Source organism: Agelaius phoeniceus, chromosome 3, assembly GCF_051311805.1.
Source record: "Agelaius phoeniceus isolate bAgePho1 chromosome 3, bAgePho1.hap1, whole genome shotgun sequence".
Lineage (NCBI taxonomy): Eukaryota > Metazoa > Chordata > Aves > Passeriformes > Icteridae > Agelaius > Agelaius phoeniceus.
The window spans coordinates 82931942-82953829 of record NC_135267.1 but is presented as its reverse complement, the minus strand read 5'-3'; the positions used below and the strand labels follow the sequence as shown (position 1 = coordinate 82953829).

At 39.1% G+C, this 21888-nt stretch overlaps 2 protein-coding genes across 3 annotated transcripts in view; one reads left to right on the top strand and one right to left on the bottom strand.

Annotated features, from left to right (window-relative positions):
- Window positions 1-330: 330 nt before the first annotated feature.
- On the bottom strand, window positions 331-10867 carry TFB2M (transcription factor B2, mitochondrial). Its single transcript, XM_054629743.2, has 8 exons — window positions 10494-10867; window positions 9605-9693; window positions 8530-8683; window positions 7967-8115; window positions 6276-6365; window positions 3989-4051; window positions 2612-2763; window positions 331-1293 (listed from the first exon to the last, which is right to left on the bottom strand). Exons 1-8 carry the CDS (start codon window positions 10795-10797, stop codon window positions 1107-1109), a joined length of 1188 nt encoding a protein of 395 aa, XP_054485718.2. The 5' UTR covers window positions 10798-10867; the 3' UTR covers window positions 331-1106.
- Window positions 10868-10896: 29 nt separating this feature from the next.
- CNST (consortin, connexin sorting protein) overlaps window positions 10897-21888 on the top strand; it is a 46749-nt gene continuing 35757 nt past the window's right edge. The window contains exons 1-3 of one of the 2 annotated variants that reach the window (XM_077175745.1): window positions 10897-11047; window positions 12784-12880; window positions 15146-15167. In XM_077175745.1, the coding sequence (XP_077031860.1) occupies window positions 12878-12880; window positions 15146-15167 (25 nt within the window). In that variant the 5' untranslated portion in view covers window positions 10897-11047; window positions 12784-12877. The remainder of the gene's footprint in view (window positions 11048-12783; window positions 12881-15145; window positions 15168-21888) is intronic. The other variant, XM_054629166.2, reaches the window with a different exon arrangement.

The following is a 21888-nucleotide window of genomic DNA, read 5'->3' as shown; positions in this document are numbered from 1 at the left end:
ATACAATTCTGTTTGCATTGTTTGGGGCACTGCTGTTATCCACAGCCTGAAAATAGCTCAGCCTTCACTAAGATGGCATTTTATAAAGTAGTGCTTTGCTAAAGAAGTGTATTTTTTACCACAGCTCTTTCTAGAGGGTACAATATACAACCAGTACAGAACCAGTACAACCTCTCAGCATTGTTGAACAACAACAGAACAGTTACATGGCAAGACAGAAATTTGGAACAGGTTGCCTTACAGAGTACTATAGCTAAAACCAGATTTTTAATAGCATATGGTTTTGAGTAATTTTTTGGTACATGTATTTACATATTAAAAATATTGGCAAAGGTTTCAAAAAAGAGGATTTTATTTTTTAAAAAATAATTTATACAGCACTGAATATTCTGATGACTTTCAGACGTAAAATAATCCCTATACACATGTAGGTGTTTGTGTATTGTATTACAAACTGGTATGTGTTGCCCCTGGTATTTTCAAAAGAAATAACTTTTACAACTTTTCCTCAGGGATATCACAACCTTTATTTTAAGCAACTCTCAGATAATATTTTATCACCCTGTCATTATGTTGTCTTCTATTAACATACCACTATTCATTTATTAGCATTTATTGACTTTAGGCTGCAAATTCAGAAAAGCAGACAATGTTGCAGGCTCAGTGGTTGTTAAGACCTTTGTATTCTGTGAATCTGTCAAAAGGGCATCCAAATCATTAAGCACTAAAATAAAAACCAAACAAATAATAATTTGGTCTGGTAATTTTTTTCAAATGTTGTAAATACACAGCAACAGTGTAACAAAACATTGCATTTAAAGTGGTACATCCAAAAGTAGCACGACCTAATACGCTCCTGCAAAAGTTGCAAAGCTTGTCCATTGCAGATAGGATTGTGTGCAAAGCTTGTCCATTCCAGATAGGATTGTGAATGATAACTGTGAATTCATTACTTTCATCCTAAGTAGAAGGGCTCTTGTTAATTGCTAAATTTTTCCTGTTTGGACAGGAAGTCATCTAGCTAACAGTATCTCCGATTTTATTTAAATCACTTTTTATCAAAGGAATCTTCCAGAAGCAAAAGTGATCTTCCAAAAGCTTTAGATTTATAAGTTCATGGTCCTTGTACTTGCCAAGACTTCATCATGGAAGAAGGTCTCAGCAAACAAATCGGAGTTTTGCAAAGCCTCGAAAAGACGCTTATAGTCTTCTGGATACAAGTTACACATTGAAGCATTTTTGGGAATTTCTAGTGCTTTCAGTAATGTGTCACTATTGTCCAAGCTCCAGGAACTGAAACAAACAAAACAAAATCATAATGGAGCATTTCTTTCTGTGAAAAATTAAAAAGCAAGAAACATTATCTGAAGGTCCACTCTTTCATAGCCTCTAGAGGAAGCTAACCTCTTCTTGCAACACACTTTCAATCCATACTGCAAACAGGAAGAAACCTCTGCTATTAAAACACATCAATAGCAAATAAAGCCCCCAGCATGCACAGAAAATACCAAACCACACAAACCTCCTCATTACAGGACAGGTACTTGCTCTCCTTCATCCACCCTAAATTCATAAGTCAGTAACAGGCATTACAGCCTAATAAGGGTGCTTCAGTGCTGGAGAAATTAAAGCCAAGGATGACTCAGTATAGCATGAACTAGTGACTTACACCTCCCAGGTATTTTCTTCTACACCTAAACAGATGTATTCACCCTCCCTCCCATCTACATCTTTGCTATGAAAGCTATACTTTTATAAATGTGCACATACATTAACTATTTCCCAGACAGGAAAAAAAGTGTATAAATACACAGAAGATGCATATTAGAAGCCTTCAACTTCCTGGCTGAAGGATCAAGTGGAGATGAGGTATACCACTGAGCTTTAAGAAGGAAATCCATTAAGGCTCTTTCCACTTGTCTTTCTAAGACAGTTACTGGAATTTAGTAGCTTATTTTTTCTCCCTTTCTGGAAATTAACTTTCATAACCTACTATCAGCAAATGAGAAGTATATTCATTATTTTCATCAGCAAGGAGTCAATGCTTTCCAGACTGTGAACACCTTCCATTTCTGGGAAACAGAAATCTACTGATCATAAAGAAACGTGAATAGCTTGCATAATTGGTAAAGTCTAAAACCTAATTTTTTAATTAGGTAACAGCCATTTGAGGACATCCCCATTCCACCTTCTATAACCTTCAGCTGTTTTCATTAGTGTGACTTTGATGTCTGTTGTAAGCTGAATCTCTTTCAGCTTTTAATTTCTGTACCTGCAAAACTCTTGGTGGCTTTATTATAGTATCTGTAAAGTAAGTGAAAACTTCTTACAGATACATGACCTAAGCTCCATTGGAGGTACAGGAATTACTGCACATATATATTCTAAATGCTTTCCAACCTTCCTGACAGGAACAGTCCCCAAAATACTGTATAGCAGGTTGCATAATAAAATCTTCTATTCTACATGTTGATAATTAATTAAAAATTAATTAATGAGGTTTTTTTATAAGGTAGTACTTCATCTGCAAATAAATACTGCTTTGCGAACATATTTTAATATTTTCATGTATTTCTCTGAAGTATAAAAATTGTAATTCTTTCTTACTTACTTTAATCTATCAGTAAGTTTAGACTTAGGTTTAGCAAAGGATTGTTTCACCATGAAAATAAAGGTAGATGCATTTGAGGGCTTCAAGCCTCCCGTAAATAGATTTTGCTGAGGAGTCAGTCGTACCAAACAGAAATGGTCATTTGGCAGCCGCTGCAAGAAAAACAGAGCAAGTCACTGAAGAAATCACTTTTTAAGACAGTATCTATCTTAAGCCAAGAGTTTAATCTTTGTCACCGGTAACATTTCTTATTAAAAGTCTTAACAATGATTTCATCGGCAGATGAGGCTTCACCTCCCTGTGCCTCAAACAGAAAAGGAAATAGAAAACAAAAGAAACATACTATCACTTGGGATTTATTTCTATATTTTTAAACTGGACTTTCTTAGTTGAAATGAACAATACAGGCTTGATGTGATTTTGCAAACTATTGTATTCCCATACAATATCTTGCATAGTATTCCCATACTATGCAAGGTATCAGACCTGCCTTTTATATATAAAGACGGAATTACCAGAGTGTAACACTAAGACATTATTGCAACATGAAGAAGTCACAAAACTGGGACAAAGTGGAGTCTTCAAGGGAAATAAATGTACTTCTGTATTGGCAGCAATGGATATATTAGATCTGACATCTGTACTTCTGAAGTTGTCCTGGTACATCTTGTATAGCCCACCTGATGGGCCTCTCCACATGGCTTTCCAGCAACACAAAGCATGTAAGGCATACCCAGTCACTTACATATTACAGAACAATTGCAAACTACACTCAATACAGCACCACAGCAGTTTTCTGGGGAGCTAGACACTCAAAAATATTAAGTAAATGTGCTTTTATATTATCAGAATTAAATAGGAATATTCTTTTATTATACAAAGGAACATCATTAATTTTCCAAAGGAGGGAAGTAAATAACTTTACACAAGGTATTTCTGCACTTCTCAGATTTTAGTTCAGAGACTCATGCTTTTCTACAATTAACTTGCACATTAAATCTACAATAGACATGTGAATAACTATTTTAACCAAAACCAGCAGCATACTGATTGTGTTATTAACTGTGGTAACACTTGTTTTGTTTAAGCAGGTAGATGTGACCATCAGTAACTTTCTCTGAAAAATACTTTAGCTATTCATATTCCTTTATGCTGTTTACTCACTATATTTTTTCCATCTCAGACAATAAAGATACTAGTTTATTTCAGTTTTCAATTCTTCACTCCACTTTTGATGAATCTCTATGCTGCCCTAAATTTTAATTAGAACAGTTCTTAAAAAACACATCTGTAAATGCTGCTATAAAGTTACCTTAACCTTTCATTAAAAGTAGTTTAGCTGTATCTTCTGAAGAAAAGTATATACAACAATCTTACCCCAGCTTTTGGTATTGCCAGTCCCCCATTTTTCAAATTGGTTGCAAATGAAGACCAAGGTTCCTATGGGAGGAAGCAAATGTATTATGTATTATGGCATTAAAGTGTTTTGTTAGAATAGAATAGACTATTTCAGTTGGAAAGTACCTGTAGTGATCATCTAGTCCAATTGCCTGAGCAATTCAAGGCTGGCCAAGCTACAGCATTTTATAAAGGGCATTGTCCAAATGCTGACAGGCTTGGGGCATTGACCACCTCTCTGGGAAGCCTGTACCAGGGTCTGACCACCCTCTCCCTAAAGAAGCACTTGCTACTGCCAAGTCTAAACCTCCCCTGACACAGCTTTGAACCATTTCCATATATCCCGTCAGTGGATACCAGGGAAAAGAGCTCAGCACCTCCCTCTCCCCTTCCCCTCCTCAGGAAGCTGTGGAGAGCACTGAGGTCACCCCTCAGCCTCCTTTGCTCCAAACAAGACAAGCCCAAAGCCCTCAGTGGCTCCTCATGGGACATTCCTTCTAGTCCTTGAACTGGTTTTGTTGCTGTCCTCTGGATGCACTCAAGGCCCTTCATATCCTTTTTAAATTGTGGGGCCCAGAACTGCCCAAGTCTTTAAGGTGAGGCTGCACCAACGCTGAATTCAGTGGACAATCAGCTTTCTTGACCAGCTGATGATGCTGTTTGAGGCACCCAGGGTGCAGTTTGCCCTCCTGGCTGCCAGGGCACACCCTGCTGACTCAGACTGAGCTGCTGCCAGCAGCAGCCCCAGGTGACCAGTGGCCAGCCAGGTGTAGCCCAAATCAGCCCTCTGAGCTCTGCCCTTCAGCCAGTTCTCCACCCAGCACACCCTGAACCTGCTCATCCCACAGCTGGACAGCTTTTCCAGAAAGATGCTGTGAGGGGCAGTACCAAAAGCCTCCCTAGAATCCAGAAAAAATTGCATCCACCATTTTCCGTTCATCCGCTGGGCAGGTGACCTTATCACAGGAGGGTGTCAAATGGGTTAAAACAGGACTTTCCCTTGTGAACCCATGTTAGCTGTGCCTGATGAGTGCATTATTCTTCAAATGCCTTTCAGCAGTACCCAGCAGACTCTGGTACTCCCTAATGGTTACAGGTGCTGAGGTTTGACAAACCAGTCTGTAGTTCACTGAGCCTCCCCTCACATTGTTCCTTGTAGGAGGATGTGGAATAACACTGGCCTGCTTCAGTCAGCAGGGACCTCCCCAGACCCCCAAGACCTTTGGTACCTGATAAGAGAGGTCCTGCCATAGCTTCACTGGCTCCTCAGTACTCTGGGGTGAATTCCATCAGGCCCCAAGGACCTGAGAACATTCAGCTGATACTGCTGGTCCCTTCTGCCTCCATAAATGGAAAGTCACAATTCCCACACTCATGGTCCTTTTGCTCAGGGGGCCAGGCTGCCCAAGGCTTGTCAGTATTATTAAAGACTGACAAAAAAGAGACATCAAATGCCTCCATTTCCACTTTGTCCCTGTTAGTCAGGTGACCTCCCTCAAAAAGTACTATTCTTCAACTTCCTAATATTTACCTTAATGTATACCTTGTAGTATAAGGTATTTGGAAGACAATGGATAGTGAAACCTTATTTTAGATTAGGAAAACATTTAAACCAGGACAGTAGGTTCCTAGAAAAATGGAGCACAAAGATAAATCTGAAAAGCATTAACTAACTGAAAGTTGATGGCCACGTGCGCACGGGAAACTGGGGAGACAACATTAAAAAAAAATGTTTAAAACTAAACCACAGCATGTTTCACAAGGTAAGGAGGTACTGACTAGTAGGAGAAGCAGATTTGCTTGGAACATTAAAGCACCAAGACTCAAACAAATTTCTACTGAACACAGCTTAGGAAGTCAAAAGCATACATGATGGCAAAATTTGGAGGATATAACAAAGAGCAGACTATGACAAATTGGAAAAACAGAATTCTAATTTCACACAACCATTAGCAAAATGGAAAAGGTTTATCTGGTGTGTAAACATCTTTTTTTATCTACTAGAATCTGAGAATAAATGTTTTTGAATACAATGGCTTGCAGTGAAAACACTGACATCATAGTGAATAACAATGTTGCTTAATTGAAAGAGTTTTACACAAAATATGAAAATATGGTTTAGCTTTTTACAAAAGTTTTTAACAGCTCTCCAACTGATTTAAACATCAAATTAGCTTCCAGTTAGTTTGCAATGGTAAACCATTATAAACCCTTTTGCATGTCCATACACAGCTTTAGGCCATATCAGCTGGTACAAAACTCTTACCTTATGCAGTAGTTCAATTTCATACCCTAGTTGTGCAAGTACAGTAAGTGCTTGATAAATCTTTGACTTCCCAGGCTTTGCTGTTAATACCTAAAAAAATGGCAAAGAGCAAGCATTTTTGTTGCAAGAACCAAGACTGTGTATTATCTAAGCAAAATCCACATATATATATAAAAAACAGTAAGAAATTCAGTTAAGTCTAAAATTCCAAGGTAAAGTTACATTAGGCCTCTAATATGTGCTTTGTGCTATTTTAATTTATCTTGTGAGAAGACAGAGCTAGAACACGTAATATTTGAAATATTTCTTCATGGCACATATTTGGATAACCGAACTATGTATGAATCCCCAGCATATATTTTCTGGTTCCTTTTAAGGCAGAGAAGTTTCACACAGAAGAGAAAGAAGGATCAGATTTCATATAACAACTGCAACTTTGGCAGAGTTATCAGTTTGCACTGATAAGATAAAATTCCCAAGAAGACACACAAAGCAGAGTTAAGTGAAACATCAGGTGACTGCACTGAACATTAAGCGACTTGCAGAGTCATCATCCTGATCAATGTTACAAATCAAACAACTCTTAGGGCAAGGAAAAAAGAAAAGCTTGTGATTATTCTCAAAAAGGGCAAGGAAAGAAATAAATTGTAGCAGGGAGATTTAACTTTGTGTAATAGATTAACACAGCCTTGTCATATGATAAAAAAAAGAACAACCAAGAAAAAGGAGTAAACAATGTCTAGTTAAAGGAGGTTCCAATAGCTTTTACTACACACCTCTTACGTAACAGAGTTCACATTATAAACAGAAAAGTTAATTAAAAAAAAAAAAAAAAAGAAACAGGGATTACCTTAAATGAATAGGCTGCCCTGTATTTAGTAAAACATCCGACCATTAAAACATACCATACAAGTGGGTATTTCAGTGGTGTCCAAACTGTCATTTCACAGAAGAATATACTTAAGACATTTAATTTTTTCAGTGGGGTGTTAGATACAATACTGGTTGTGGAAGGACAAGGACCTGGAAGTCCTTGTCTATTTCAAGTAATTAAAGGTTTATGACTCTGTACAAACCTCCCAGTTTCATGGTGGCAGGGGGAGAGAAAAAGAAGCCATCCTTGAAGTATAAGTAAAGTTCTAGAGCCTTGGAACAGCATAAATTAGGAATATGTAATCCAGAAAAGGCTCTGCACCTTAGTTTACAGAGCATTAATAAAAAGGAGTGTAAATCATTAGATATTGACTCTATTATTTTCAGTACTGCATACATAAAAACTCAAGAGGACAAGTGCATCTCACTGTATTGGTATTTAGTGACTTCACTTGTGTTTTTGTGTTTTGAATTCAGTCTCTGTGAACTACTACCTGCAACTAGTAAACAAACTTTTTGCAAAAGCATGGCACAGAACTTATTCACCTCACAATTTACAATGGAAAGCAGCTAGTCTGCTGCTGCATATACTTCTCAAGGACCAGTCTTCACAGTTTTAAGATCTGTGGTTAAATGACAACAGAATGTTTCTTAATAGGGCTATCACAGCATAAAGCAAACAAGTAGGAAACCGACAATACTTAAAAATTCTGGTAGGAAAAAAATTCACTAGCAAAAACCCTAAGTACTCAATATAAATGGGTTTGTGGTCTATGAAGCACTACACCTTCATTACCTGTAAAATGCCTTGCACATACCGTATACTCTTTTTCACTTATAAAGAGGTTGAGTTCCACTCTTCCGTATCTGTATATGGAACTGCATTCATACATGGCGAAAAGAAGTCTCCAAAGTCTGTTTCTTTCCAACTGCTGTGGTACGATCCCAAAAACTTTCAAAGGAACATCTGTTTCCCACAATAGCAAAAGTATCTTTAAAATTGTGCAGTATGTATTAGACAATCTCATTAATTCTAATGTCTAAACTACAAAAAACTAAGAGAAGAACGTCTGTGAGTTCATGTTGTTCAAGAATGAATACAATTCAAGCCTTAGTCAAAGCTAAGCCCAGTTTGCGTTAGACAAAAACTTTAAATGACAAGAAAATACCGAATTATCTGATATTGCCATGGGATGGGAGGGGTGGTTCTGAAGCTATCATGATTCTTAAGCAAAGCTGAAATGTAGAAAACAGCATCTAATAATCCAGCATGGGTATTTAAGAGAACATATATCTCAAGGAAATCCCAAAGTTTTTGCCAAACTGCCTATGCACCCTTCAAACATGTGTGTTGGTAACATGTGGGATTGTAAACATATACCTGCCCTCCAAGGAACTGCTGCTACACCCAGGGTTTCAAAAAGTTTTTCAGAAGACACAGCAGGTGGTTTCAAAGCTCCCTTCGCCATAGGATCCATTCTGAAGAAGTCACCATGAATCACCTTTAACTGCCCATCCAGGCTACTCTCTAGGGACTGAATAAAAATAACTTTAGTTGAAGAAATCTGGATGTGGTAACTAGTTTTGCAAAACACCCAACCCAAACAAAAAATGCTTTCAAGCACTACCTAAAATTATTACCCAGTCAACAAGAGTCAAACCTCAGAGCTACTTCTTACAGATGACAAAAAGAACAGCTTCTTTCTTTCAGCTGATAAAAATAATTGCCCCCTTCACTGGGAAAGGCATTTTGATATTTTTTGTGCTGTTCAACTTGAGCTTTAAACCACATCCTTAAATTTGTAAGATGTTTTCCAATGTTTTTAAAAAACCACATGATAAGGAAACTGCTCCTTTTAACAATCTGAAACTAAAATTCTTCATATCTGTGGAGAGGATACCTTTTGTACACATTTTAAGTCAGGTGAGAGTCACTGTTTCCAAACCAGTAATGCAAACCTTCTAGAGCAACTTCTGCAGCTCTGTGTCTGACCCCCTCTGACCCCTTTGAATCCATGCAAAGCCCAGTTGAGCAGCAGAGGACAACACATATGTCAATTGCAGGAAAACAGATTAAATAAAACTGTGAGATAATCAGAATAACTAAAGAATATTTTTACAGATTTTTTACAGCTTCTTACAGAAGCCTTGCTTAAACATAAACTACTACAATGACTCCGATCAGTTTCAAATTTATGCATGAAATTTCACTTATGCATAGAAAGACTACGTATGAACTTGAATTCCTACATACACAAAATGCCAAATTAATTTAAAAACATTCTGCATTTCTGATGTACAATACCAAACCATATACTGTTATTAGGCATTATGTCAGATGTTGCAAGTAACAACCACTGTCTAATTCCTTTTTGATCCAAAAATTACACAACAATTTAAGCTCTCATTTTCCCTTTAATTTTGTTTTAGAAACATGCACTGAATCAAAAGTATACCTGTAAGTCTATAAGAAAATCTGAGTTACTTTCCAGAGCTACCACTCTAAAACCTGCATCAAGCAGAGATTGAGTCAAAATCCCAGGACCTGAGTAGGAAAAAAACAAAAAAAAAAAAAATTAAAAAAAAAAATTAGGATTGCATTTTTGTTTCTAAGTGATTACCTTTAGTGATTTTTCCAACACAACACTTGGGACATATCACCTTCAACAGGAGAGTTAGAGAAATGATTTACAGGCAGCCTGCCCGAGATTTCTCACTGAATTACACTGAGCACAGCGTTACAATTAGATACTGAGCAGGACTGGAGATAACGTTTTGAATATTTCTAATACTTTTTCTCCTGCCAACTGAAATATACTGTGAAACCTTACCCATATTATCTTTAAAACACATTCTGCAGAAATGTAAACAAAAAAACCACAAACCATTAGGTAACTGCAGAGGATCTGCCATAGCCCATAATCCTGGGTGTGCTTTTACTCATAAAGTTCGCCTACAAGACCACAGCATTACCTGACAGAAAATGCCATCTCTGGTCACTCTACAGCAAAGTTTTAACACGACTGACTCAGGCCTCCAGACTGCACCCTCACTCATTCCCCAAGCTCTGCATAAATGCACCCCCAGGCACACCCCGGGGCCCGCACCCACGTGTCCCGGGAAGGTGCCGGGGCGCGGGTCCGGGACATCCCCCGGCCGGGATTGAGGCCGGGACATCCCGGACCGCAGCGCAGCTGCCACCCCCGCCCGAGATGCCGGGAGAGGCACGGCCCCAGCCCCTTCCCGCAGCGGGGCCGGGCTGCCGGCAGGGCCGGTGGCGAGGGCGGCAGCTCGCACTGACCCTCCCAAGGTCACTGGGGCGCGCCGGAGCCTGGGGCAGCTCACCGGGCGCGAACTCGAGCAGCAGGGGCTGGGGGCCGGGGCCGGAGCCGGCTCCGCCCTGCAGGCAGCGCCGCACGGTGCGCGCCAGCCGCGGGCAGTCGATGAAGCGGCGGACCACGAGGCTGCTCCGCTGCTCCTTACGCACCAGCCGCTTCTCCTTCGCCGGCTCCGCTACCCGCAGGGACGGGTACTGCCGCCCCGCCGTCACCCAGCACGGCGGCAGCCCGCAGAGCAGCGGCCGCAGCAGCCCCGCGGCCAGGAGGCGGCCGCAGCGCGCGGCGCCCGGCGGGGCCCGGCCCGCCAGCATCGCCGCGCCGCCCGCGCCGCGCTCCCCGCTCCGGGTGCGTGATCGCCGCGGCAACCGGGGCGTCACTTCCTCCTCTGCCCGGCCTCTCCAGCGCGCTTCCGCTCCGCCGGCGGAGGGCTCTCCGCCCGCCGCCCGCCCTCTCTATGGTGCCCGCCCCGCACCGCCGGCAGCCTGCGGCAGCACCAGCCCCCGCGCCTCCACGCCATGCCGGCTGGCGGGTCCCGGCCGCCCGAGCCGCCGCGGAGCTGAGGTGAGCTGACAGCGGCTTATCCGCAGGGGGAGGAGGAAGGGAAGATGCGATGCTTCCCCGGTGCCGCGCACCGCCGCCGCCTTCTGCTTGTGTCGGCCGCCACCGGGCGCTCCAGGGCGGGCTAGGGCCGCCGGGCGGGCGGCGGGAAGGAGCCGGTGCCGGGCGGGCTGGGCCGGGGTGGGCAGGCGGCGGTGCCGCGGCTCCCGGCCCCGGCGCGGTGCCCCTGGAGCCGAGCTCGGGCAGGGCTGGGCTCGGGAGGGGGCTCGGGCCGGCGGGCAGCGCTGTGCCGGGCGCCCGTGGAGCGATGTGTGTGCTCCGTGTGTCGGTGGAGTCCCAGGAGCTACGTATTTAGTTTGAGGTTTGCCTGGGTGTTTCACGGGAGTCTTTGATCTCCGCGTCTGCAGCTAAATAGTCACTTCGGGACTCGGTTGTTTGTGTCGCCCTGCCGCTCTCAGCAGGTGCAGGATTCTGCTCCGGCCGATCTCCGGCATCGCTCCTTGCCGGCTTCTCTCTGCTCCATACCTTGTTGCAATTACGGTTTAGGCGAAACCTGTCATTTTCGATAGCAGTGACGTTGTCCTTTCGGCAACGTCCCCAATGCCTGAACGAGAAATAACTTCAGGATCATCTTCAAGACGTTGTCAAGTTTTGCCAAACTGGAGTTCATCCTTCAGGGATGCTGTGCCAAAACCTGTCAGTGGCAGGAGGGTGGCCGCAGTGTGATGGGGGAAGGGAGAGAGAATCCTTCCAAACGTGTTTCCCTGCTCCCTGCCTCGTTTGTGCAGAAGGCAAGAGAGATCTGGCAATCACAGCGTACACCTGGTCTTCAAATTAATGGCTCAGAAGTAGACTTTCTGTATGGTTTCTTGCAAATTGGAAATTAATTTCATGTATCTTGTTTCTCTGCTTGTGAATTGAGAAATTGACACTTCCCTACTTACTAAACAAAGTCGTTTTGTCGAGAAATTGACACTTCCCTACTTACTAAACAAAGTTGTTTTGTTTGGAATATCACTCAAAAACAGAAATTGGGATAGAAAATTGTGCCTTTGTTGTTGTGTTTTGGGGGGACCTACGCGTGGCATGAAGAGCGTCTGGGCTGAATTTAGAAAAATGCCTTAGCAAATGCAGCAGTCCTTCAACTCTGCAATTTATTTTTAAGTACTCAGCTTTTTTATACTGAGTGCTGTAATAGTTTTCCCTGTGCCTTAAGGGAAATGGACAGATTGTTCTGCTGGATGATGGGATAGACCTCAATCCATTTTTAAACTGGACTTTATGTTTTAATAGCTTTTTCCCTCTCTTACTAATTAGTCTGATAATTCAGTAATTTGTAGGACTTTTAGAACATCAATCAGAACTTGGTTTTCTTAGAGCAAGTGTCTAGTAATGTCCTAATTCAGCATTCCTTGTCAAAATTTATTGACAGCTATGGCCACAGACAAGTTAGCTATAATTTTAAGCTCAATTAATGAGTTTTGGAAGTTTTTGTTGTCATTTGGAGGACTCAGGAGTGCTAGGGTCATATTTGAATGGGCTGTTCAGAGCAACTGAGATTATTCAAAGGAGTGTTTACTAATAGAAGCCAAATGACAAAATGCCCTGACAAGTCTTCATACACTATGAATTATGCACTTTTCTTCACGACTTTATTTATTTTAGCTTAGTACTTGCCTGGATGAACCACATGTCTCTGTGGGCTAAACTCATGGTTTGATTTTTTTCTCCCCTGCTAGAACTGCTAGATATATGCTGAATCTTTCATGCATAAAGGACTACCTCTTTATGACCTGGTCATTATCTTTGACAAACTGATGAAACCATAGGAAAATGGTAAGATTTTAACTTTTTAAAAATTTATTTAGAAATTACAATGTAGAAAATGGTTTCATATATTGAAGTGTATCACAGGGAGACTTGAACAGTTATTTTTACATTATGGTTGATTGAGATACATGTTTTCTAGTTTAATCCAGCTATCACCACATGCAAATATTTGAATTTACAGTCTTACCTCACACAGCCTTATGCCTTTGTAATTTATGTGCATTGTTGAGTGCTCTGGAATTGTTTCCTTCTAATTATTGTTTCCTGAAATAAATCAGAAGGAATCAAGAGGGTTACCTGTTCTATTGGATTCCAGTATATGCTTGAACCAAAAGGGCTCATTAGTTATATGGGTCAAAAGGATAGTAAAGAGATTTGATTTTTTTTTCAATGGTTCTAAATACCTTTTGCATTTACCTTTATTTGGCTCAATTCAAAGCTTATTTTTCAAGTTAATATTATAGCATTAGTGTTTTAGTATTATTTTGCTATGTTGTAACCACTTAGCCATAGTAAATATTGGCAGTCGTTTCTAAGTAAGGGTGAAAATTGCAGCCGTACCTGGATCTTGATCTCAATTTTTCAAACTCTTATGCCCATGCTTCATTTTAAGTATAAATTTGGCAGAATTTCTGTCTTCCACAAAAAGATCCTGATGAGTATGTCAATGGAAATTTGTATGATGGTATTTTTTCCTTGTCCTCCTATTGGATACTTGTCTCCTCTAAGGACTCAGAATACAGATTAAGTTTGAAAGGTTTACATGTTACCAAATACCACCTCTAATGTGACTTTTAGAAAAAGCTTTCAACAGAAATGAAAGAAGCTCTTACAATAGAGCTGAAAGAATCACTTAAGCCTATTTGCTTCAGTAATGTGAAAATAAAATAATCTGCTACATGCTTGAGTTGACAAAAATGTCTCTGCTTTGCTGAGATGCAGGATGCTGCAGAATTCATTTATTTTGTTAAGCATACTTGAATAATTTTGTTGTAATGCTTGGTTGGTGACCAAGGAAAATAGTAGAAGGAGTGGTAACGGATTTTTTCAAAAGTGGTCTAAGCTCTGCACACTCAGGAAAAGAGTCTCTAGGAAGAATTACTTTTTCAAAATCTACCAGAGAGTAGCCTCATTCTTTTGTCATATTTTCTTGCCATTGCTGTCCCCTGCTCCAATCCCATATCTGCACAAAGGAAATCTCCCAAGAACTGAAGTGGCATGTAATCTATGCCACAATCTGGTTTGAGATCCAGTGAGTTTGCAGCCTGTGGGTTGTGTTGGACGTCTTCCTTTGAAGTGAGATCTGTCTTTATAAGGAGGTCAGGCAGTTTTGTATTTAGAGTTGTTATGGTCTATAAACCTTAACTTACTGCTTTCCTACATGTCCTCTGTTGACAATTAAAAATGGCTTGACATTTGGATGGGGGACAGTGGCTAGGGAGTGGGGGGAGTTTTGCAGTTTGGCCAAGCTATTAGTAGCAAGGGAAATTAGAATCCAAGGTTCCTTGGACGCTCGCCTGCTCCATGTGACAATGTAGATTCCAGCCTAGTGCTGAAAACCTGGTTAATAGGGAGTTGCTGTCCATTAAAAGTCTGTTAGATCAATTGTGCAGATCACTGGAGAGTGACTGCCTAGGTACCAATTAAGTGAAACTATCAAGTCAGTTCTCCTTTGAGATAGTTTCTGAGCACTAGGTGTGAAGTCATGTATGCTAGAATAAGCTTGTTTGAATAAAAAAGTTAAACCACTCCTTTGCTATTTTTCTTATGTAATACCGTGCTGTTTAATACGAAAGCTTTTTCATACCAGGTGCAGATTGACTTTGCAGCCTTACAAACATTGCAGCAAAGTTCACAGCTGACAAAAGAACCATTCAGAACAAAAGTAAACATTTTTAAAATTATCTGGTGCCTTGAATTCTGTCCCTGTTGATGCTAACAACAGTGTCCATGTTTTATTTCCCTTCTAATGAACACTAAGCAATATTTTTGACATTTTTAGTGGAGGGGTGAAGGGTTTTGTAGTGTGAAGATGGTTGCGTAAGCTGTGTGTTATAAGGCATTTTGGCAGGGTTACAAATTTCTCACTCTGTACTTTGTCTGTGTGTACAGAGAATCTCAGTCCCTAGGGCTATCAATCTGGCATCTTTCATCAGCACTAAATTTACTGCAAATATTTTTTGTGTGCATGCAAAAAAAAAGGCTCTATTAAACCTTTGTGGGGAGGAGCAAAAACACTCAATAGATACTTTTTCTGTTTATTTCTCTCAGAATTTCTCTTCGCTGAATTCTGGTGAGCATGTTCTGCTGACTTATATTCACTCAGTATGTGTTTGTGTGTCTATCTCATCATAAGTCTTTATCCAGAAGGCTTTTGAAATGTTGCCTTGCTCAAGAGCCTGTCACACCAAAGATTTTTTTCACTTGTTTTTTTCTTATTAATCTACTTACAATATAACTGTGATGTCTTTGAAACTGTCTGGCTAACTGATAAGGAAAGTGAAATGCTGCTAGTGCCAGAGATTCCTGTAGACAAATTTTGCTGTGTTGTGTGCTTGCTTTTTAGGAACAGAGCTGCTTAGCATGAGTGTGAAGTTTTTTCCACTGCTGTTCCATTACGCTGCTCCACCTGTCCCAAGTGAATTGCTAATGTGTGGCCTTAGAATGTGAGCTTTAGCACTGCTTTTCTCTGTCCATGCCAATGATTTTCTTGGGTTTTTTGTTTGGAACATTAATGTTACACTGGAAGGCAAGTTCAGATTAACTCAGAATAACTTCAGAAAAAGAAAGAACCTAAAACTAATTGTGGTAGTTATTTTATCTTGGTAAAATGAGCATGTTAGGAAGATTTTTAAGTTCACTTGGTGAATATGTTACTGAAATAATGTGGAAATTCATAATGTACATGTTGGAGGTTCTTTCTTCATGGTTATAACTTGGAATTTTGTGTGCTTTTAGCCTCTGTGTGAGGGCATGATGATCTTATCATTTCAGACCAACATTTCGTCTGGGCCTGGATCACAATTCAGGTGTTGTTCATTCTGTTTTTACAGTTCTACAGTTGACCTAGTTTGGCAAAATAAACAAATTGGGGTGCATCTTGTCCTGAAATTACACGTTTGTCAGTTGTTCAGTAATATTTTGGCACTTTCACTGACTCCTGTCTTTATTTTATAAGGTGATGTACACCATGCAGAGCTTACACATTTGATCCTAGGAAGATTGGATCTTAGCAAGAGTTGCATATAAACTTACTCTTTATCCAATGTTGATTTGGGAGCTGCTTAGTTTCTTACCTGGATTTCTCTTTTTCTCCTGGAAGACTGTTGAAGTCTGCTATGTTAGTACTGAAATATAACATCATTAACACATGGAGAAGTAATAGTCATTCAGTTTCTCTATGGGCTGTTAAACTTTTTCTGTTATGGAATCATTGAAACAATCTCACTTTGGGTTTTAAGTGAAATTAGTTTTTACCACTTTACAGTACTGAGTTTTTGTTAATGTTTGTGGGGATAGTGGGGATTTTGTAATGGAAAGATCTTTTTTAAATAGAAACTACTTAAAGTGACCTTGATCATAGTTTTTTTAAAAGCTGACCTCAAACAAATTAGATCTCTGTTAACAGGCTCAGGTATTGCAAGCATTCAAATTCTGTAAGGAGAAACTGGTAATTGTGTTCTTCAGAAAACCTCTCTAAGATCTATTAGTCAAAAGTATGTGTAAATTGTTAGAGACAGCTCATATAGCCAATATCTGTTTACGCTGTTAGAGTTGAAATGAATTTACCATAATAACTTCCTGTTGAAAAGGGGAGAGTTGAAACAGCACTCAAGGCTAAATTCACCACTGGGGTTAAGTAGTTGCAGCTTCATTAACTTCAGTTCAGTTACACCAGTGATTAATTTTTTGAGGGCTGTGATTTGCTTAACATAGATCTCTTACAGCTCATACATGATTACGTTCTTGCTCACGCATTTAAGGGCCAAAAGAAGAAAGAAGAAAAAAGACCAGATTAAATGTATTGTACCTCCTTACAGTCCTTGTATGAAATATTTATTTCATAATCTCTCATTGTATTAATCTTTGCTACATCCCTGTGAACTATGTCAGTACTTTGTGGTTAAGAAGTGCAATACAGATGATGTAACAGTGTGATGACTTCATGGAGGAGTTTCAGAGCACAGAAGGGATTTGATCTCATTCATTTGTATCTGACACTGAATAAATAATGTAGAAACTAGACCATCCTTCCTTTCGGAAATATAAGGCAAATAGATGCAAGATTTTAGAAGAGATGCTGAGTATTCTGATTTTCTAATGATGACAATTATTAAAACTCTAACAATTAGCTCTCTTCTTAATTAACCTTCTGGTTGGACCTGCAGGCTTGATAACAGAGGAACTGCAAGTATGTAGTACTTATGGACAATAATTGTTTCATAACTCTTATGGACAGCTTTCTATCCTACTTGTGGTTGCTTCTGGCCTTGATATGATTTAGGACCTTACTGAATATTTTTTAGTACTAACTTTCTGTGTGTTGATAAGGGCTATAAAACTTGCTTGTCCCTCATCAATATAAAAATTATGGACTTCAGTCTTACTATGAAATGTAATTCTCAGAAAGTCTTGAACATTCTTCTTTCTTCAGTTGGGCAACTTTTAGATAATTGCCTCATTCTTCTTTGGATTTCAAGGGATCTTTTCTGTCATTTCTGCTTTTTTATATATGTTGAAAATTGTTAACTGAGATCATGAGAGTTTTTATATCATATGTTTTTTAGCAACCTCTTATGAGATGGTAGGATCCAACAGCTTTCTTAGGTCCTTGGAAAGTAAAGATTTGGATAAGAGTTGAGCTGGTCAATTTTCATAAATATAGTCTGTGGATTTGCAGGACTTTTTTTCTTTTTTTGTCTATAAGGAAAAAGTACCTATCCTAGAAAATATGCATAAATTTGTCTAGTAGGAAGCTTTTCATTTTTGTTATGCTTTGTAATCAAACTTGTGCACATGTTCTGAAGTGTAACAAAAACAAAAATCGTAGAGTTCTTCAATTGGAAAGAAAATTTAAAAATCAAAAAAGGCAAATTACTACTTTTCAGAAGACTTAAAAGGAGGATCATGCATCCCAAGGCAAGACCAGTTACTCATAGGTTATTCCTGAACAACATTTGTCTAGACTGTTTATAAAAGAGCTGCAATGATGAGAGTTCTCCATTCTCCTAAAGCAGCTTGGTCTACTGCCTCTTCTACCATATCTCTACCCAAGACATGTTCTGGTGTTTTGTTGCAGACAAGAAAAAAAAATGAACACGTCAAATGGTGAGGTTGCATTTTGTTCTTGTAACATTCATTTGTTCTAGTGAAGCTTGAAACCCAAAACTTTTCAGACACTTGGGGGACTCGTTGTTGTGTATTTTGAGTGCTGACAAAGAGGCTGTTTGTGTGAAATTTTTGAGAGAACTGTCATATGTTCTAGTAAAAGCTACTATTTGTTTCCAGACAAACCTCTTGCATTTGGCTACATGAGTGAAACATATTTTTTAAGTAATGTTAAATGTGGAATAGTGGATTATGCCTGGCAGTATGTTTATCATTGTTTATTAAAACTGTGAATAAGCAGTATGAGTAGGAAGCTTAGAAGTTGAAAATAGCATGTGAAACTTCCTCTTTAAACCTCACTATTCCTGCTGTTTATAGATGTGAGGATCGTTGTGCCTTTAAATGCCACTGCCACTTGAGAAATGTCACTTCAGTGTCAGAAAGTACAAAACCACCAGTGTTTGTGCTCAGACATTTTTGTAAATTCAATGAAATTAGATAAACCACCCTGGTATCTGAATACTTCTTGAAGGAAAGCAGACTTAATGCATTTGAAAAAATAGACCTCTTAATCTGTGTATCTGACACAGAAGAAGAAAGCACGTAGAAAGATATTTTTACCCCTAGTATGTTTTTTTCCCAAGCCAAGCAGGGCAAACTGAACAGGAGGACATTAATGAGATTCTCTCATGGTGAGGCTCCCCAGTAAAAGGGTTGTACATCAGTCTGCCTTTTGAAGTGATAAACTTCCAGTGAGTCCATGCTATAAGACAGCACAGCAGCATGGGGTGTGTTTTTCTGCAGAGGTGTCAGGTTGGATAATGAAAGCATACATATCAATATCTTTATTTCTCTTCCTTTAGAAACAGCAGCATTCCAGCTACTGTTTGATTCTGTTAGCTGGAATTGGTCTGGCTCTGTGAAATGATCACAGCAACATGAATTGCCTATCACCTTTGTCTGCTGTCTCTTTCTTTCTGTAGCAGATTCTGTGATGGTCAAGCACATCTTCAGCAACTTGTACTTTTCTTGGTTGTGGTGAGGCAAGGGCACTCTGGTGATAATATTCCAAGCTTCCTTAGGTGTATCTTGGCTTGCACATGAAGAAGCAAACCGCTGTAGAGAAGTTGCATTTGCACTTTTCTAAAGAACATATGTGCTCTTTGTTTATTAGCTCCTGTAACAGCATAGTAGACATTGTCTTTTTTTTTTGCAAGCTAATGAACTCGTAATGCTATGTTGTAGTTTTTACATAGTGTCATGTAGATACTGAGTCATTTAGAGTTTCCCCCCAATCACTGAATCTTCATTTTGGTATTAATTCATAGAATAGGATCAACCTTTTTCCTTCTATGTGGATGTTAATGGGCAGTAAGAAGAATTTCCAGTATTTGGTTTGATTGTGTATGGCCATGATAGTTTTCACATTGGTTTTTATTAATTTGTAGAAGATTATTTATCAATATGAAAAGAGACATATCACAATTGAATCTTTAAGTGATAGTATCTTCACATCAGCAATCAGAAAGATCAACATATTTATTCTTAAGAAATATATGGATTAGGTTTAGTTATTCTTTAAATTTTAGTGTTTCTGCCATTTTCCTCTTTTAGTTCTAATGGTAGAAGCACCAACTCTGTAAACATAATGATTTTTAAAACTACTTGTTTCATTTTCATGGAATCAATTTTGTTGATTTTTTGGTTTTTGGTTTGTTTTCAGTGGGGAGGGGGAGATACTAAAACCCCTGCAACAATAAAGAAAACCAAATTCCTTTAATACTGGTTAGTGCCTATTTTTTACCTGTCCTTAAACCTGAGACTTGCTGGATTTCTCCTTTAAAATGATGGGGATTCCACAACATCTCTAGAGAGCCTGTTGGGTTGTTTACATAGAGACCTTTTTTAGACTGAATTGCTATTGCCAGATGAAGTGCTGACCCTTCCTTTCTAAAACTCTTCTCTTGCTGGGATCCAGGTTCTCTTGTGTACATCTTATTCTGTGTATATGGTGCACAAAAACCTCCCCATGATTGTAATAGAATAGTGCCTGGTAGACCATAATGAATTCTCTTGTGCATGTAACACTTGCTGTATCTCAGGAGAAAAAGAAAGCTTGGACTCATGGTCAGTTTTCTGTCTGGTGTCTCTTTGAGATGCTTTTCATCATAACAAAATGACTGGTTAATCTCTATTTCAGATAGATGTGCTTATTTATTTCAAAAGTTTGGGGACATTCTGTTTGTGTTAGTGAATTTTATGCTATTCCTTTTGGAGCACTTATTACTGCAATTAATTTTGAATTAAATCCTCAAAAATGCTTATAACTGTTTCTAACTGTAGACTATACTGCTACTATGGTTTATCATCAAAGTTAATGAAAATATTGCATAGAAGCAGCACTGGGAACCAATCTGAAATGCCCATTCATTTTGAATAGAGCAGTGTTGGTGATATAGTGGGGAAGCTGACTTTCAAAGAATTAAAATATTAAATTTTTTCTTTAATTAACACAAAAAAATTAATGGCATGAGAATGAGGGAGGGAAATAGTGTCTTTGGCAGAAGAGCTATATGAAGGCAATCAAATGGAATAAAAAATCAGTTAGCTGTAAACTTTTTGAATGTTAGAAGAAACAACGTTATGTCCTGGATTGTTCTGTAAGATACATCCAAGATCAGTAAATGAAATACTACACTCAATGTTCAGCAAACGTTCACAGAGCCCTCCAGCTGTTCAGGATAAAGGAGCTGAGTTAGTATGAAAGGCTAAGGGGCCTGGTGGTGTTTGTGATTTTGTTTTGGTTTTAATGCCCTCTTCAAATTTTAACCATGACAGGTCAGGAGTGGTCCCATTTCTTACTACTTTTTTTTTTTTTTTCCCCAAACAGCTATATTTAAGGTTATATTTCAATAGTAAGGATAGATGGAAAAAAGTGAGCAACTGAAAAAGTTATCAAAATTATATTAAGTTGTATGAAGTACATGAAAGGGAACACTGATGAGCGTGGGCCTTGTAAAACTGAAGCAATTTCTCTAATGTACATACTGTTTGTCCTAAAGCAAACAAACATACAAGTAGTTTCTTCTATACAGACTTTGTCTTTTAGCCACTTGACAAATATTTTCCATTTTATTTTTTATTTGTGCTATAATCACCATGATTACATGTGCCAATTGTATGAATCTGTGTGGCAACTGAAGCACTTTATTCATCAAATAACAAACACCTTTAACAAAGGTCAGCACAGTTCTACTCAGCATTAGCTTTTATTTCAATTTTGGGCAACCAGTGAAGGGAGGAAAACTGGGCCTACAAAGAAACAAACATTTTTTATTAACATGTTGTTTGTGTTTACAATTCATTTCAGTGGCAAAACAGTAAATACAGGAACAGCATGTTAATGGTCTTTTAAATATAGTTTAAATCACAAGGGACTTTAATTTTATTTTTATTTCTAAATAAGTGTTTCTACTTTTGTTTTTAGACAGAGCTAAAGTTCATTCTCACAGGATTTAGATTCACTTTGATACCTGCCTAGTGCCTTGGTAAACTCAAAAGGAATTGCAAATAGCAGCATTGAAAATCAAGAAGGTAAAAAATTTCATCTGGGAAATACTTTTAAAAGATCGAGGGCAAGAGTGTTCTAAATTCCTTGAACTAGCTCTTTTTGGGTTTTCATTCTC

Coding starts and splice junctions, on each gene's coding strand:
- TFB2M (XM_054629743.2), bottom strand. CDS start 10,797: ATGCTGGCGGGCCGGGCCCCGCCGGGCGCCGCGCGCTGCGGCCGCCTC. Junction 8,116..8,529: donor AGCAGTTCCTTGGAGGGCAG/GTATATGTTTAC, acceptor TGTGGGAAACAG/ATGTTCCTTTGAAAGTTTTT. Junction 6,366..7,966: donor TAAGTGAAAAAGAGTATACG/GTATGTGCAAGG, acceptor CCATTTTTTTAG/GTATTAACAGCAAAGCCTGG.